General features: G+C 49.6%; 1 protein-coding gene across 1 annotated transcript in view; it reads left to right on the top strand.

Annotated features, from left to right (window-relative positions):
* The window catches only part of LOC144175338 (solute carrier organic anion transporter family member 4A1-like), a 34,245-nt gene extending 16,622 nt beyond the window's left edge, over window positions 1-17,623 (top strand). Inside the window, exons 5-13 of the mRNA XM_077704418.1 lie at window positions 829-928; window positions 2,711-2,832; window positions 4,661-4,807; window positions 8,185-8,274; window positions 10,385-10,577; window positions 12,359-12,521; window positions 13,976-14,190; window positions 15,968-16,032; window positions 17,372-17,623. Of these exons, the coding sequence (XP_077560544.1) occupies window positions 829-928; window positions 2,711-2,832; window positions 4,661-4,807; window positions 8,185-8,274; window positions 10,385-10,577; window positions 12,359-12,521; window positions 13,976-14,190; window positions 15,968-16,032; window positions 17,372-17,613 (1,337 nt within the window). The 3' untranslated portion in view covers window positions 17,614-17,623. The remainder of the gene's footprint in view (window positions 1-828; window positions 929-2,710; window positions 2,833-4,660; window positions 4,808-8,184; window positions 8,275-10,384; window positions 10,578-12,358; window positions 12,522-13,975; window positions 14,191-15,967; window positions 16,033-17,371) is intronic.
* The last annotated feature ends 401 nt before the right edge of the window (window positions 17,624-18,024 follow it).

The raw sequence follows: 18,024 nt of genomic DNA, 5'->3' as shown, positions 1-18,024 counted from the left end.
TCACAGCAAATCAAACGCGCTCTATACTTCATCTCACAAGCTAGCTGCAGCACTGTGGAGGCTACATTGTTGTCCCCCTCAGGGCGCCTAACTCACCGCGAAGGAAGCGACAAAAGGCGCCGGGGCCGTGCGGTGCCACTTGCCGAGAGGGGAGAAGGGAGTGTCCTTTCAGGACCCCCTTCACGGCGGATTAGGCGCCCTCAGTGGGCGCACTATTGATAACAATGTAGCCTCCACAGTGCTGCAGCTAGCTCGTGAGATGAACTATAGGTGGTGTGCTGTGACACGAAGCTGCAATATATATTGCAGCTTAAACAAGGTTATTCATAATTGTCTTAATTGTCTTTTTAAAGGTCCCCTGCAGCACTTTCGATAAACGCTTTCACTCTTGCCTTCGCCTTTAGAAGTACGGCGAAAGCTATAGTTATCGCCAGCACGGAGCGGCACTGCATGATTTGCTGATTAGCTCGTCGGAGCGATAGCCTTCCGTTACTGCTTTGTTTTTGTAGCTTTATTTTTAAAGTTGCTATCGAATGTCTTCATTGCTGCATCTGAAAGAAAACCGGCCAACAGCCGCTACATGGCCTTAATGACGTAATTCGAGCCGCCGAAGAACGCCAAGACCGGGAAAGACAGAAAAATCTTTTGAGCGACTTTGCAAGTTATCTGATTGGCATAGAGCAGCAAATTTTGGCTGAGGTACTTTGCGACCCCCTAATCGAAGTACTGGGCGTGTTCGGGGACTACGTTCTGCAAGCATTTAGGATTTCAAAAAAAGTTAGTGTTGCAGGGTCCATTTAAAACTCGCCTCGAACGCTTTGATTCCAGCCGCTTTTCAAGCAAGCGCCGTTGTGGGCCCGGCCACTGGATTTGTCGTTAACGGACACTTCTTGAAGTACTACGTCGACCAAGGCGTCAACCCAAAGCTGTAAGCGAGATTTCGTTCTAAGCGACTTCACGATAATTTGTACAGCGAAGGTCCCTGCGGAGTTTTTTTGTACGTGGGAAAAACTCCCAGCGCTATGCGTGTAAAAGCAGGCATTGTTCTCGGGTTGCATATTGCCGCGAACCATGCATTGGCTTTGTTTATTTGTTTTTGCTTTTATCGCCCGGCTGCGCAGGGGTGGGTTATCTGTGTCCCTAGTGAAGCGCATGTTCCATTCTTTCTTTCTTATACCGCACGGATTATCTCATTTGATAGGGAGAATATTTCGCCCTAACCCCACTAGCCCAGAATATCCCTTTTCTTTTGTTTACAGCGTTCTCGATGTAATTCGACGGTTCCAGAAACACCGTGCTGAAAGATAAATTCCCGCAGAGCAGACGCCGCGGCATTCCTTTCGCCGACACTCGCCTGGGCGCGTCACTTTGTTGACTGCTGCTACGCCGCCTGTATATTTTTTTAGTTGTTAGAGGAGCACAAGTTCGCTCCAATAAACGTGTTTTTCCTTCAGGCCAACTGCGTCATCTTAGGCTTCGTGACAATATCACGCTTTAGCAGGTTTTTAACAGCGAAGTGGTCAGCGTTCCACCCGCTACGCGATGATGGATTGGGTTGCATTCGTTTAAAACAGTTAAAATGCCCTATGTGAGTTCTTTTCTCAGTGCTTTTCCTTCGTGTTCAGGCTAACTAACTGGGCGCAATTTGCGAACATGTTCTCAATTTCGTGAGCGTGAACCGATATTCGATGCCAGAGTGCCTCGGTGTGTGCAGATTTTGCTCATACACCTCCTCCATGTTTAAAATTATGCAACGAGGACGATGGTTGAAGGTGAAACTTCATCGTGAGGAATTTCTCGGTGCTTGCCTGAGTTTGGACTTCGGCTCGCAGATGGTTTGGACTTTGACTTGTCGGGCTTTGACTTTCACTCAAACGCAGTTTGGCCTTTTGATCGCAGTGGCTTTGACTTTGACCGTTGGCCATTTTATTTCACTCGAAGAAAGCTTCGCGTTCAACCACCGCCGTCGTTAGACGGAGGGGTGCATGTCTTTTGTCTAATTTTGTACGTCCATGCTCCCTTCTGTGAATCCAAACTGCATCGACCATGCCGGAATGGAGCGCTCGGATAGATGTCGGCTTCATAACGCGAGAGACCCAAGTTCCATTCCGATCACGGGAAACGTTTTTCCCTCACTTCATTCGCGGTCATCATCATCATCAGAGAAAGTTGTCTTTTTCTAAGAGCGTTTTCGACACGACGTATGTCATTAGTGACACATAGAAAGCTTCGCTTTAAAAAAATCCCGAGACATCTCCACTAACGTAATATCTGGGGCGGGGCGAAGCAAGCAGTGTATAAGTGTATTCTTGGCGCCTTGGCATTTTTGCCCGCGGGGATGAAACCTTTAAGGATAGAGGTATGCAGCTTTGCTGTAAGGGTCTCGTGTCTTTGAAGCACGAAGAGTTCCACCGCGAGGCGTAATTAAACTAGTGTCCCAGCGTTTTTTTTTTAGTACGCGTTACGACGCGTTCCTGCGCGAGGCGTTAACGAGTGTACCGGTGTTTCTTTTTGCGTAAACGAGTGCCCCTGTGTTTTAGTACCGTGACTACATGAGACGACGCTTACGACGACGACATGAGACGCCGACAGCGCGAGCCTCTAAGGGCTTTGTTCCAAAAACATGCCGTTTGTCCGAAGCAGTTTTCGGTGCTGCGTCGTGCTCTAATGCTCACTGCCACTACGTATGTGGCGCTGACATCCAACGCAGGCTCGGCCTGTCGCGCGATAGCACCTCGTGGGTCGGGGCCTGGTGGGTGTGCTTTCTCTACGCCGGGCTCCTATGCTTTGCCGTCGCCCTGCCCGTCAGTTTCCTGCCGCCGGAGCTGCCAGGTAAAGCTTTCTCCTCGGCCGGGCCCGCTCATTACAGCGCGCTGCAGGTTCTCACGTGGTCATGGACAAATCAAATGCGAGCGCGCAAATATAAAGGGGAACAGACAAATAGCGCCATTTCTTTCTATGCAAGCTTAATTGAACATGAGTGCGAAGCTGGGTGAGTCGGTAAGGATCCAAGATTAAAAACAGCGCAAGGGACAGGACGAGAAAAGCTGACAAGGACGGGTGCTGACTTGGCCGCAGGAATTGTCGCAGCACTCGATAACAACAGCCTAGTTTGTAAACGTAACTTTTCTAACGTACCACAACCGCGTCATTTTGTGACCTCCCTGAATGAAAGTTTTCGATTTTGCCTGTTCTGGTTCATATTTTACTGTTGGCGTTTCTTTTATTCATGACTGTACGTTCGTTTGGCACATTCGGTACGCTTGTAGGCTGCTGAATAGACGGCCTCCTCAGAATAGAATCTCATCAGCGCTGATTCTACGGATAGCTTATAATGATAACCTGTACTCTCGCTAAAATTTAGCGATTCATTTTACATCAGGTGCAATCTAAAGTGTACGGTACATACCACGCTGTGTTCTCAATTTTGTAACCCACTGTCCCTCTGCAATGTCTATGGCCCAAAGGTGTTCAACAGACAGACAGACAGACAGACAGACAGACAGACAGACAGACAGACAGACAGACAGACAGACAGACAGACAGACAGACAGACAGACAGACAGACAGACAGACAGACAGACAGACAGACAGACAGACAGACAGACAGACAGACAGACAGACAGACAGACAGACAGACAAGCACTGCCGCACTTCCATCGGTGATATCAGCTTCAGCGCGGAAGTCCTATTAGCCTACCTCCACCGATTTCGTGCGAACGGGTTGGAGCCTAACTAGTGAATCCTCCCGTATTTTTATTGCATAACTGGTGTGCGTAAAGGTAAATGCCCAGCAGAGACAGGGTGCAACGCGGGTATGCGATAGCATGCGCCTAACGTCATGCCTTGAGGCCTAACGTCATCAAACGGTACCCGATAGATCAACAAAAAGTTTGATGTTACTTGGCACGCCGTAAAAATCAACCTGAAGGATCAACTAACGTAAGCCTAAACAGTAGATACGGAAAAATGACCCATTGTAAATGACGGTATGGACACCGGTGCTCCTCTTAAGGCCTCAAATCAAAACGTTAGACCTAAACAAGCGCATACCGAGAGTGGTTTCCGTTATTTCACGTATCCATACATTTATCCACAGTAGCATACGTATATCGGCATGGGCGTATTGGACAACGCTTTGGTTTATCCTTAGGCCACCATGCAATGTATAGTGTCCGCGTCCCGTTGCACTGCCGGCCTGTTGTTTGCCTAGCGGCAAACTATACTCACTCCTTGGTATACAACGTTAAATGCGCATAGTAAATGTCCTCCATCTTTTCGCCCTCTGAAACCTGTGAGGCTGCAAGTAACACGTACACGAGGATTCAAACCCGGTGGTCCTCCACATGTAAAGCCCGTTCTACATGTGGCGAATTTCGCCTGCGAATTCGCAGTTGCGGCGCCACCCGTGCGGCAAAACGATTTATTTTCCTATTTTCACTGCTGCGATATATTGCCAAATGCTAAGCGGCGTTCACAAGAGAAGTTCCACTCTTCCAAACATTTGAAAATTCGCCATAGCAACGAGAATAGAATGTTTTGGTGCACGAGCGACGCCGCAGCTGCGAATTCGCAAGCGAAATTCGCTCCATGTAGAACGGGCTTAACCCTACATTTGGCCTTTTGAAGTGCTGAACTTCGGCGGCCATCTCGTTCGCAGACCGAGCGCTGGTCATAGCCGAGAAGAAGATGGAAGAGCAGGAGAAGCCGATGAAGCCGGCATCCAAGGAAGGCATGATGACGTCAGTGCTCACTCTGATCGCGATCAAGCCATTCGTTCTCGTCTGCTTCGCCGGGTCCGCGGAATGTGAGTCTTGGCAAAACCACCAGCGGATTCGAGGGGAACATTTTTTTGGAACACAGATTTCTATGTCGTTCAGGGGCATTCATTAGCAACGAGGAACCCGCCCAAGTCTGTGAACACACGTGTGTTTAGCGTTAGGCGTACGCCTAACGCTAAATAGCCGTGCTGTTCAGCGGGTTCACTGATATCCATTCCCGACCAATTGAAAATTGAAAGCTGTTCTACAAAAATTATGCCAAATTTTCCCAGAAATCCAATGCACGGTACTCCCGTTGCACACGTAGCGGGATGGCAGAATGAAGACTCGCGAACTGCAGACGTCGCGCGACGTTGGTGACGCCGCAAAGCGACGAGTAGGCAATCACATTTCCTTGCTTTGCGACATCGCTGCCAACCGCTCTTTGACCGAAATTTCTCGTCGCGCGATGACATTGCACGCCAGTTGCCAATCATGGCCGCAGGGTCCGCTGACGTGGAGCGTTTACTAAATCGATCGCTTGTTCACTTCCGGCATTGCTGAGGGCGGCAAGCCTGTCCCGGCAAGGCGACTTGCCATGCATTTCGGTTGTTTGACCAGTAGGTTAACCGTACACATTCTACACGCAAGTATTCGGGGATAGCTAGGTGAATGAGAAGACGCGTGTAGAAGGACTTCGAGCCTTTTCGTACTTTCATCGGCGCGTTTTGTTCCGTGCATACCGTGTGTACTGTGTGTACCGGGACCCAACTGCGCGTGCTCGCGCGGGCAGGGCCAGAAGGGCCACCCCTCAGCGGAAAGCCGTAACGGGGCCGCCGGTGAGCGGAACTAAGTCACCCTATCGGAACGAATGCGCACATGCGCAGTCTGGCCCCGGTACACACGGAACACACGGTACGCACAGTGTATACCGTCTGTAGTTCTGTGTATTTCTGCTCGCCCGTGTGAGAACAAGCGCCCTTTTCTGACCGTAATGCGAGTATTCGGGCGCCAAAGCAAATGTGTGTATTTCTGTCTGCAATAATGTATGGAAAACAGGTCACATGATGTAATTTTCGGCTCCTCCTCCCGCAAGCCACCCGCTGGGGACATGAATGTAGGTTTGAGCCATCTGTTTTACAGTGTGCTGTTATTGTAGCGCTAGTGTAATAGGTCTTTATCTTTGAGTGCGATTGTTTGTTGGAAGGACGAATAAAGTCGCACAGAACGGGATCCCTCCAGTCGCAAGTGCATGCAGACACCGGCACCGCCTCACCATGCGCGACGTGCGCAAGTCGCTGAACGACACAGCACACACAGATGACTTTTCTTGCGGGACACGCCGAGAGAAGTCATCTTCGCGTTCATTTCACGATCAATATCGCCAACAGTGCTCCTGAAGGCGCGAGTACGCTAGAATGTAGTACACAGGCTGTCTCGAACTGGGCGTTATTGATTAGATGTCGCCCGTTTTAAGCGCAGACCACTTTAGGCACTCGCCTTGTCGTCGTATACTCGCCCCACGGCGCACCGTCGTCACGGCGTCCCCACACAAGTTTAAAAAAACCAGCGGTTTATATAGTCACAACCACTCGAAACTCGTAAACCGCGGGCGCTTGACATACATCTCCCCGTTGTTTACAGCAAACAAAACTGCAGGTACAATTGAGGCAAAATACGTGTAATTAACACCCCGCGTTCATTTCGTTGGGTTGGGTTTTACGAAAGTAAGCGGCAAAAAGTGGCGATGCAAGAAAAAAAAAAGGGCATTCCAAACTGCGCAGTAAGGCGCCGGCACGTGCGGAATGAAAATCAAGCACACACACACACACAAAAATTCCCCCGCATTTCCCCGAGGGGGAGAATGTGAAAGTGCGAATGCACGGTTGTCGGCCCGCTTGCGGCGCTTGCGCTCGGCCCCCGCAGCCCACCGCCTCGCCGCCTTCTCTTCCATCTCTTCCATCGGGTTTGTAGTATCACGTGTACACCACGCAGTTATCAAGCCGCTATAACGCCGCTGAGTCGCCAACGCACGCCGTTGACGACGTAGTTTGAATGCGTTAAAGATATAAGGCGCGTCACTAACACTGATATCAGCGTCGCGTCCGTGGCTTGGTCGGTAGAGCGTCGCACTGCGGCCGCAAAGTCCTCGGATCGAAACCTGGCGCCGGATGCTGTTTCTTTTTTAAATATAGAGGAGCACTGCGGACGCCGACGCCGCCGACGCCGCCGCCGCCGCCGGCGGTGGATGGTTTAGGGTCGCTTATAAAGTGCATTCGCACTTAAAAAAAAACCCCTTCCGCTCGCGTTGTCTCAGGCAGGAGGCGCGCATTTCAAATACGTTGGACAAACCTCCGTTGAATTCATCAGGAGTGGCGTAGACAGGGCGGAGGAGAGCGTGATGGATGGTAGCAGTGAGCGGATAAGGGCGCCACAGCCCATAATGGGAATTCACTGCTGTTTTCCGACAGCTTCCACGTTGAGTTGAATGGCTTTAATTTTTTAATTATTTAAACTGTCGTACCGTATTTACTCGCATAATGATAGCACTCGCGTAATTATCGCACCCCTGAAGTTCGTCGTCAAAATACAATTTTTTTTTATTTCCCGCGCAATGATCGCACCCTTAACTTTCCGCAGCCATATGCCGTGTGTGTGCCAAGTCCAGCTGACGATGGTCGTGCTTACCTATGTTTCCTCCTCTTTCAAAGCGGACATGGCTACGTCATTGCCGCAGACTTGCCGATATTAGCGATATCGGCACGCATGAGTTTAGTATTGGTGCGGAAGAAACTCGCACTAAATGAATATAATGTACTCGCAAGACAAAAAAGAAAACGCGCTCAGCTTGCTGCGTCGGCAGCCGTGTCCCGCACTGTGACAGCAGCAGCCACTTATCGATCGGTCGACCTGTTCTCAGCTCGCACCAAACTCGTTCCAGCGCGTTCCGTAATTCATGAAAGCACTACATTTTGAGTCACTTTGCAACGCGGCTGGCGGTGGTCCCTGGAGTTTTTATTATGCTTTTATTGATCACGTTTATTATATTCATGAGACCTACCGTAAAAATTTCGACCTCCAACTTTTGCTTGCGTTTTCTGCGCCGAAACTTTTTCCGCGAAAAATTTACCTCGCGTAATGATCGCACCCCTAAATTTCCATCATATTTTTGGAAAAAAAAAGTGCGATCGTCACGCGAGTAAATACGGTATATCATATTGCGCGCAAGTAGGGCCATTTTGTTGTAAATTTGCCTCTACTTCGTTGCTTGCCATTCTCGCTGAAATCGCTATCGACGCCATAGCGATCACGCTAAATCGTAAATTAACACTGAAATTACGATAAACGCTGTACACGGTGTACAATAAACGTTTGTCCGTATACGTTTGCTGCGCTCATACATTTCTTGCAACGCACTGCGCAGTGATGGTCGCCAGCGGCCTGTCTGCGTTCTTGGTGAAGATGCTGCAGGCGCAGTTTAGCATGACCGCGTCGACAGCCTCGATGATTATGGGTGAGCGCCTTGGTGCCCGCAAAGGGCAACACTGTTCATTCCATTTAGATCATTTTTATTGGGCGTAAATAGTTTTATGCGCATACGAATGACGACTAAGAGTAATAGTACTTGTACAGATAAGTTCGTGTAGCGATGCCACCCTTAATGCAGAAAAGGAGAATCACTGGTCAGAGTGTGTGGAATAGATGATTAGGAAACGAAGAATGAGGATAAATACAAGAAAGTAAGCATGGTTTTCGTTATTTTTTAACCGAGTGATAGGGATGAACCGAGTGATGAGACGAGTGATAGTACACCAAGCATTTGCAGTGCGCGGCTCTTTTACGAAGTGTGTCTTGGATGCAGTTGCTGAGTGTCAATGTGCGAATTATTTCCGCTGTCGTTAGAGGATGGGATAAAATTGCACTTAGCGGCAAATGTAATCAAGGCCCCGACGAGATGATGAGGGTGGGGATGTGCTGATATGACAGTAGGGGAAACGTAGAGGGAGTTCGGTTGTGTGCCACCTGCGAACAGTTTCTGTTGTGGAGGCTTCACTAGCGAATAGGTTATCGAATATTTATTCGGATCTAAGCCACGAGGTGTCCTTTGGGAGTCACTGCCTACAGGCGATGTTTTTTCCGTACTTTTTGTGCCACGTAAGTTGCACCGGCGGGGGTGATGTGATCGTGGAGAATGACTTAACCATAGGGGTCAACGTAGGGTGTATTCTGCGAATCTCCTGCGCGGGCGTGCGGGCCGCCTGATTCCCTGTGGCAGAGCTCAAGTGACCCTAAACCCAGTCAATGCGCACGTAAACCGTTGCGTTTGAGGGCATCGACATGCGCATTGAGTGGAATTTCATGAGGCAAAGCTTTCTTGGAAGTATGTTCCCGCAGTGCCTCAGTGACTCCAAATCAGTCGCTGAGGATGCGAGCGTGGACAGGAATAAGGTCGTCGCAGTCGTATCTCAAGGAGTTGAGGGCTGAGGTATGTCGCTGCAGCGGCCATGAACACAAAATACAAGTTTGGATCACTAAAAACGCTGATTTGTCCCCATAACAATGATACCAATTTTATCGCAAACTTCAAATAATTGAAAATTACGAAACAGTGTGGACTCCTCCCCAGCCACTTTCCGCCGATTTTTTATGACGTCACAGAATCTTATTTTTGTTCGTGCGATTCGTGGCAGCTGAACTAAGCAACCGCCAAGAAACACGACTGAGCAACTGTGGCGGGGCCTCTAGTTCCTCTTGGTCGTATCCCGTGACTGCTAAATGTACAGTTGGCGCACTTAACAACTATACTTTTAGTGCTGGCCCCCATTACGTCACTCCTGCCCACATTGCGTCGCTGTAGCGCGAAATTTGAAAGTTCTTTACATTCCTTGAGTCTTTTTTTTTTTTTTTTCATAAAGGAACACCTTTCGTTGCTGGAATGGAGAGAGAGAGAATAAACTTGAGCACTAGTTGGACTAACGACGATTGGTGACCGGCGCTTGGAGGGTGCCGGTGACCTGAGCTTCTGGTTCAGCAAGTCCTTGGTGGACTTGAGGGTCCGAGCTGCGTAACGCCGCTTCCCAGTGCTCCTCAGAAGATACGAGAGGGAATGAGTTGTGGGGGCATTGCCAAATGATATGAGAGACTGTTTCGGGGGCTCCGCAGCCGGGGAATTGGGGAGAAAGAAATTTTGAGGGTCAAATTGCATGTAGTCTGGCGCGACAAGGGATTGGTTTGGAGAAGGCGCCAGTATCGTTCCTCTGTGATACCGTGGGGTGGAGGGTAGCGCCGGCGAGAGAGGCGGCAGTGGCAGGTAATTTTCTAAAAAGTCACAAGGCTGTCGCGGGTTGATTGGGCTACATGGGAAGGGGTGTGACTGGACCCAGCTCGATCGGTTAGCTCACGAGCTGCAAGGTTAGCTGCTTCATTTCCTTCCAGCCCCGCATGGGCAGGAGTCCAAATCAGCTCCGCGTGGGAGGTGGGAGTATTTCGAAGAAGAATGGAACAGCGAGTTATCAAAGGCTACTGCACTTTCAAACTGAATAAAGTTGTATTTTGTCTTCACGTTCCTTTTGAACACGGAAACCTTGGTTAATAAGCGCGCTCCGTCTCCCTGCACGCTGCAGGCTCGGTGACCATCCCGACGGCCATGGCGGGCGTGATGCTGGGCGGCGTGGTGATCTCGCGCTTCCAGCTGCAGGCGGCCGGCATCGTGCGCATGTGCGTGCTCGTGCTGCTCGCGCCCATCCTGCTCGTCTCCGTGCTGCTCTTCCACTGCGACAACATCCCGTACCGGAACGTGCACTACGACACCGCCATGTGAGCGACGGCGGCAGCGTGCCATTCGATCGTCCACTCTTTCTTCTTCTCTTCCAATGTGCCAACAAACCAACGGAACGTGCTGGCTTCTTTGCTGGGCTGGAATTTTGCGGTTTAATAGCTGCGCGCATACAAAGTGAGCAGCGTAGGAAGAACAATGTTTGGGGTCGGTCTGTCGCGATGAGTGAAGCTTCTGTGGCTGGGCGCCGCGCGTGCGTAGTTGGGGAGGGTGACGCCAGCGGCGGAGTGCCGGCGCGCCGTCTGCAAAAGGGTGCAAAAAAAAAAAAAAAACGGTGTCTCGAAGAATCTATAAAGAAAATGAATGTGTGTCAGCACTACTCCAAAAAGGTATCCGTGCTTACGCATGGCTGCAACAAATTTTCCCCAAAATGTTCTTTTATTAAGCTGCCTGTCTTGCCTATAACCACCTCTAAATAACGTGCCGATATCGCACCAAATATTCGCCGCTAAAACGACAGGATACCCAGTCATATGGTATTTTGGGCGTGAGTCCCTGCAACCTGCCGACATCTCTCGTCTTCAACGTCATGTTCACAGTGTTTTCAGTGAGCTACTTGGACACCTTATAGTTGTCAGCAGTTCTTTTTAGATGTTGCGCAATCAATCAATCAATCAATCAATCAATCAATCAATCAATCAATCAATCAATCAATCAATCAATCAATCAATCAATCAATCAGTCAGTCAATCAATCAATCAATCAATCAATCAATCAATCAATTCAATCAATCAATTCAAACAGTTCAATCAATCAATCAACCAATTCAATCAATTCAACCAGATTCAGTTCAATCAGTTCAATCAATCAATCAGTTAAATCAGTTCAATAAATCAATCAATCGATAAGTTCAATCAATCAATCAATCAATCAATCAATCAATCAATCAATCAATCAATCAATCAATCAATCAATTAATCAATCAATCAATCAATCAATCAATCAATCAATCAATCAATCAATCAATTCAGTCAATTCAATCAGTTCAATCAATCAATTCAGTAATTCAGTCAATTCAATCAGTTCAATCAATCAATCAATCAATCAATCAATCAATCAATCAGTAAATTCAATCAATCAATCAATCAATCAATCAGTTCAATCAATTCCATCAGTTCAATCAATTCAATCAATTAGATCAATTCAACCAATCAATCAATCAATAAATCAATCAATTCAACGAAATCAATTAATTCATTCAATCTATCTATCAAATCAATCGAAAGTTTATATGCACCAAGAAACATCGGATAGGCCTTTGTACTGCCGAACGAATAAAACCGATAAAATCTAAACTCCTTTCAAGAGGACAATGTACGGTACACACAACTAGTATATTATTAATAACATGTAATGCCTTGTAAAGGCATGTAATACCTTTTAACAATACTTTAAGGTTCTGCAACCACCGAATGTTTGAACGACTTATAAGAGACCGAAGTAATGTTTATAAACTTACACGTTTGTTATGCCTGCTGCCAAATGCAAGAGTTAGTTTAATGCCTTCCATTTTTCTTTTTTGACATGCAAGCTGCGTGTTCGGTCAGGCAAGTTTTGTTTAAATGCTCGCATCTTCTTCCCGTCCTTCAAATTAGCTCATTTCTTCGATGCTGTAACCGCACTAACAGGACTTTATTTCGATCCACGGCAAACAAGTGCTTACTAAACTCTGGTTATGAATGAACTTTTTGAGCAAATACAGGCGGAGTATATATATAGGGGTAAGTCCGGAGTATGCGCATCTCTCCATCGTCCTTCGCAGCGCCAGCGTGTCGAGCGTGAACGCGTCGCTGTCGGAGGCGTGCAATAGCAAGTGCGGCTGCACGAGGTCGCGCTTCAACCCCATCTGCGGCCGCGACGGGTTCACGTACTACTCGCCCTGCTACGCTGGATGCCTGCGCGAGTACGCCACCGAGAGCAGCCGGGTGCGTGCACCGCCCTTTTTGCCCGTCTAACTAATGCACGCTTCTTGGGAGGGCACTAAAGGTAGCTACCGTGTTTGCACGCTTGTAACGCGCACCTTTTTTCGCTGAAAGTAGCCTTCTAATTTGCATGCGTTACAGTCGTGGGCGAAACCGAAGTCGGCTTCAAAGCGCCCGGCGGCATCGCCACGGACACAAACAACATCCAACTCAATCTCATCCAAAACAATCCGTCAACATGGCGTACACATTCCTTAATGGGCGTACCTTTGCGAGCTGTTTCGAATATTTATTTTTGACAGACAGACCAACTTTGTTTCGCCACAGCTGGGGCGATTAGGCTGGCGACGTCTTCTGCGTCGTCCGTCGGGCAGCAGGTCCCCTTTTTGGAGGTGCGGTGCCGTCGGCCAAGCGGGCCAGGTCTTCTAGGACTTGGGGTTTGGGTCACGCAGGGCGGCCTCCCAGCGCTCCTTCTTAATGGGGTGAGATCGGTGCCTGGATAGTGGGATGCTATCACAGACCCATATGATGGGGGATAGCGATGCGTGAGGGACCGAACAATATGGACATGCGTCTACGTAGGTGTCAGGAAAGATCGCAGAAATGATGGCGGGGGTGGGGAAGGAGCGGGTCTGGAGCTGCCGATAGATGACCGCCAAGAATCGGAATAGAGATGGGTGAGGAGGAGGAAAAATGGGACGCTACAAATGGTAATGGGGGAGGATATCCCCGTATGTGTGCAGCCTGTCCCGTAGATTGACTATCTCACTATCATTGACGGCGCCATATTCTTTTTTCAAATCAAATTTCTGTTTCAGACCCTTTCATGAGAAAACCTACCCACGCATTGCAATCGGGGGCGTGTTAGAATAGTGCAAATACGGTATATATAGCACTGTCCCAGGACTACAAAGCTGCGGACAGAAAGATCAACGCACGCTAGCATGCTGCTTACGAGTTTCTAAGTGGCCGTTGTCTACGACAGCTGCGGTTATCTGGAGCGAAGTGATCACACCGATTTCTTGCGCATGCGCGGATATCGTGTATTGTGGCATATAGTATCCACAAAGGCCACCATGGGAAGAAAACTCACGCTGCTCGTTGAGCCAAAGCAGGCTGTATATACATGCGACGAGCTGTAGACAGAAGCCAGCCGTCCTGCTCTGCCGAAAGCTCAAGGTCGCAACTGATTTCACAGTGCTCACATGCTAGCATACCAACAATGCACTGGAACTGGTGGTGAAATCGCAGCTGCGTCTCTCTCTGCGTTTCTATGGCAACGACGGTTCGGCCGTTTCGCTCTATCAGCGCGCGCTTTCCTCGTTCCCATAGCGACGGCGCTGGTGACGCGGTCGGCTCCGCGATAGAGCCGCGACAGTCACGATCGCACAGGTGCTGAGCCGTAAAAACAAAAGGGCACAGCTGTACAAAGTGCGTCCTTTGCGCGTGCCCCGCAGGCGTACTCGGACTGCATGTGCGTGAACCGCACGGCCGGAGCGAAAGGCGGCGGCAGCCCGTTCGGCACCGTTCCAGGCACCGGCACCGAGATCGAGGCCGTGCGCAACAAGTGCCCCAACCCGTGCGGCCTCGTCAACGTCTTCATACCCATCCTGGCGGCCATCGTGTTCGCAACGTTCTTCCTGAGCACGCCCGCCGTTGCGGCCACGCTCAGGTGGGTGCGCCTCCACGCTGCGTGCGCGGAACATTACGGCGACGAAAAATAATATTATGGAAGTAATGATCAAGGGCGAGAACCCGTCACGCCTGCAGCGCGAGCGCGCCATTCCGAAACTTTAGACAATGGGACATAAAGCGACCCGCAGGCCATGACAATCGATGCGGGCGGGGTTCTGTTTTTTTTTTTTTAAACACGAAAGTATTTTATTCCGGGAAGTGACGTCATATCCGCCACGGAAATGAGGCCAGTACCAGAGTCCATCAATGCTTCTAACTCCCGGCCAAGTTTCGTACGGGGACAAAGGCTACCGCGTGGGGCGCCACGGCAGATCGGAGGGCATTGGGCGGCCGCCGCTGCTCTGTAGCCAGACCGGCAGGCAGGAACGCATAGCAGCATGCCCGTTCGCACCAAATTTTTTCGCCACTCACAAAATGATAAGTCCATTTGAGCGGCTCGCCACACGTAAAGCGAAAGCGCACTGCTGATAAGGCGGCGAGCGTTTGTTTAATCTTACTCCGTGGTCCGTTCCCTGCCAAACGCGCTCTTACCACGCCCCCGGCTGCCCTCCGATCAACACCGGCGTCGCGACGCGGCCTCCCTGGGCAGCGTACGAAGCTGTCCCATAGCGTGAGAGCGAAGTTTCATGACCAGAAAGGCATTGAAGGACTCTGCCAGTACAATGAAGCAAGCGACCTGTAAAGGGTGCACCCCTGCACACAGGGTCTTCTAGCGGGGAAACAACCTTTAGAACCACAGAGTACGTTATACCAGAGTCCGTCAATGCTTTTGACGGACTCTGGTTATACTTCGGTTTTCTCGTTTTCGCGTTTTATATTTTAACACGAAATTGTTTTATGCCGGCATACACCAAGGTTTCACTGACGTCATATCCGTCACGGAAATGACGCCAGTACACCTTTGCCGAAGCGACCCGCCAGCAGGACGTCGCTCGCCAAGCACACCCACAAGACAGCCGCTGACCCGCAAATAATGCTCAGCTGCAGATTTAGCTGCACATTTCACTTTCGTGTTTCACCGAATCCTGTGGCAGAGGAATCAGCCACATTTTTTTTTACATTATAAAACATGCATTATGGCCGGGTACAACAAAATTTGCTCGTTCCCAGAAAATATTGTTTTGGGTAGCTGGCTTCCCTCGGGCTTTCCTTTGCGATTCAAGTCTACTTTCGGTTTTGCATACTGGGGAGCAGGAGGAGGAATAACTTTATTTTACACTGCTTCGGAGACGGTATAGCTTGCTTGATGAGGGGAGGTGCCCCTGTTCCAGGGCCCCTGTAGCTCTGGCTGCACTCATGGCCCGTCGTACCAGCATCGACGGCAAGTTTTTTTTGGGACATTCCTTCAGGGCATGGGCGTCGGCAGGGGAGTGCAAAAAGGGCATTTGTCCCCCCCCCTCCCCAGCCATCCCAGAACAATTGCCCTGCCCCCTCTCCCTCTCCCTGTTCCCCCTCAACACAATGGATTTGCCCCCCTCAAAACCAAATCCTGCTGATGCCCATGCTTCAGGGCCTTTCTTTCGGGGACAATTTTCCAGGCTATTACCTCAGACCCTTTCATTCAACACCCAAAGCTTCTGGTCGTTGCAAGAAAATGACTTCTTTTTGTGAAGGAAGAAACCTAAGTGCACCAAGCATACAAGAGAGAGACGTTTATTCTGTGTATTTATAACGACATGGCTGAAGATATTAAACAGAGATAATACTGCTAATGCATAGAAAATGTGCATCCATCTGCATCTCAAACTTTGCAGGTGTATACCAGAGGAACACAAGTCCGTCGGCCTCGGAATCCAGTGGACCATCGTGCGAGCGTTCGGTGAGTAACTTACGCTTGAGAAAAGCGCAATGTCATTGTTTGCGCGGCCACACCAATGCGCGCCTTCTGCCAACGTTGCCATGTAATAAATTGCTGTGTTTGAAATGGGGCTAGCAATTAGCGTCAATTTTTTGATAGGCTTAAATCGTAAGTTCGGCTTTTGTATTGTTACGTGGCGATTTTTTTCTTTATAAGCAGCCTAAACGCACGCTTATTTACTGAACGTGGGTATGCGGATGTCAACATCGGCCGCGTGGTCGTCACGAAAGTGGCGCGCCAACTACGTCACCCGGTTAATCATGTCGGCATACTTGTGGACAATCTGTTCCTTTGCACATAACTGGCCTCATAGAAATCCCCCTAAAACGGTGACGGAGATCAAGCGTTGCTTTAGGTTCGAGTTTCAACGAGCTATGTTCATGGGAATGCTGACGATTCCGAATAGCTTGGAAAGGTATACAAGAATTTCACGATGCTTTGGCGCCATGGTAGCCCACGCCACGATCTCGCGATCTCAGCACAACCCACGATATCAACCCACCTCACGACGGTGAAAGAGAAGACGAAATGAACATACGGAAGAGAGATTTCCAAGTATCCACGCTAAAGGACGCTGCCGTGGCCTTGAGAATTTCACATTTCATGCAGGTATTCGATTTAATACGCTCGTCGAGCGTTGAGGAAAAGTGGCGACTGCCCGGCAAGAAGTGTTACTGTCGAAAAGTCGTCCTAAGCCCCACGTGGTTTGCGGTTGTGATCACTTAAAAGTTCTTAACGTTAAATTTAAAGGGATCGTGCAACACTTTTTTCATTTTTTTCGACATCTTAAATGCTCGCAGGACGTAGTCAACTAACACATCCAGTACTTAGATTAGGGGGTCGCAAAGTACTTCCGCCAAAAAACTATTGCTCAATGCCCATCAGATAACTTAGAAGCTTGCTCAAGAGATTTCTCTCTTTCCCGGTCTTGGCGTTCTTCGACCGCTTGAATTACGTCATTACAGCGGTGTAGCGGCTATTGGCCGGCTTTTCTGCGGTTGCAGCAATTAACGCATATACGTTCTGCAAGCATTTAAGATTTCAAAAAAAGTTGTTAGCGTTGCAGGGTCCCTTTAAGGGCGAGGGAGCGATTACGGGTGTTCTTTTACAGGTTGCAATTACTGCCTTTCCGAAACCGAAGTGGCGAAAAATTTTGGTACTAGAGTTGCTTTTTCTGTCATGTGGAGTGTGGTAGGAAGCGTTATCAGTTGTTACCTTTCCCGGATGTTGCGTTGCTGCGCGAGTATACAAACCAGTCGTACGGTACGTAGACAATCGCCAACGCTGCTCCTCCGTGCAGGGCTGATACCCGCGGGCGCGGCGTTCGGACGCACCATCGACGCGAGCTGCGTGCTGTGGGAGGAGCCGTGCGGTTCGTCGCAGGGCGCATGCGCCATCTACGACAACCGGCTGCTCAACCGCAACGTCTACTTCCTCATCCTGGCGCTCAAGACGGCCTCATTCTTCTGCTTCGGCCTCGCGCTGTTCTTCCTCAGGGAGCCGCCCAAGCCGCCCATGTCCGTGGCCGCGTGCCCCGACTGACGAAATAAAGTTGTGCATTCGTTTGAAACGTCGCTATAGTAGTTGGTCGCTTTGAAATGTATCTGATGTTGCGATTCAGCGCGCCGTTATTCTGTTCGCGCGTACTTCAGGCTTCGTGCAGTGCTCCTGTGCTTTGTGGCAAAGCCTATACTCCTCATGTGCGCCTGCTTCGCGGGGCTCGTTGGCGGTGACTCAAGCCGTTGCAGCTACAAAAACACGAAGCCAAACGGATCTCCATGCAGAAACGGGTCCCGGCGACGCGGACGCCGCAGCCGAGATCTCCTCTCCATCCTCTCTCAGACTCAACGAGCGCCGCTACTTCCGGCGAACTATGACGCCGTGAAGGTAGCCAAACAAAGATGCCGATGAGAGAAGCGCACGGCGAACATTTACATCGCTATCCCTATGATG

Source organism: Haemaphysalis longicornis, unplaced genomic scaffold (genome assembly GCF_048455015.1).
Source record: "Haemaphysalis longicornis isolate Haplotype H1 unplaced genomic scaffold, Haemaphysalis longicornis Haplotype H1 scaffold_3, whole genome shotgun sequence".
NCBI lineage: Eukaryota > Metazoa > Arthropoda > Arachnida > Ixodida > Ixodidae > Haemaphysalis > Haemaphysalis longicornis.
Note: the sequence above shows the minus strand (reverse complement) of the source record. Positions and strands in the feature narration are given on the sequence as shown.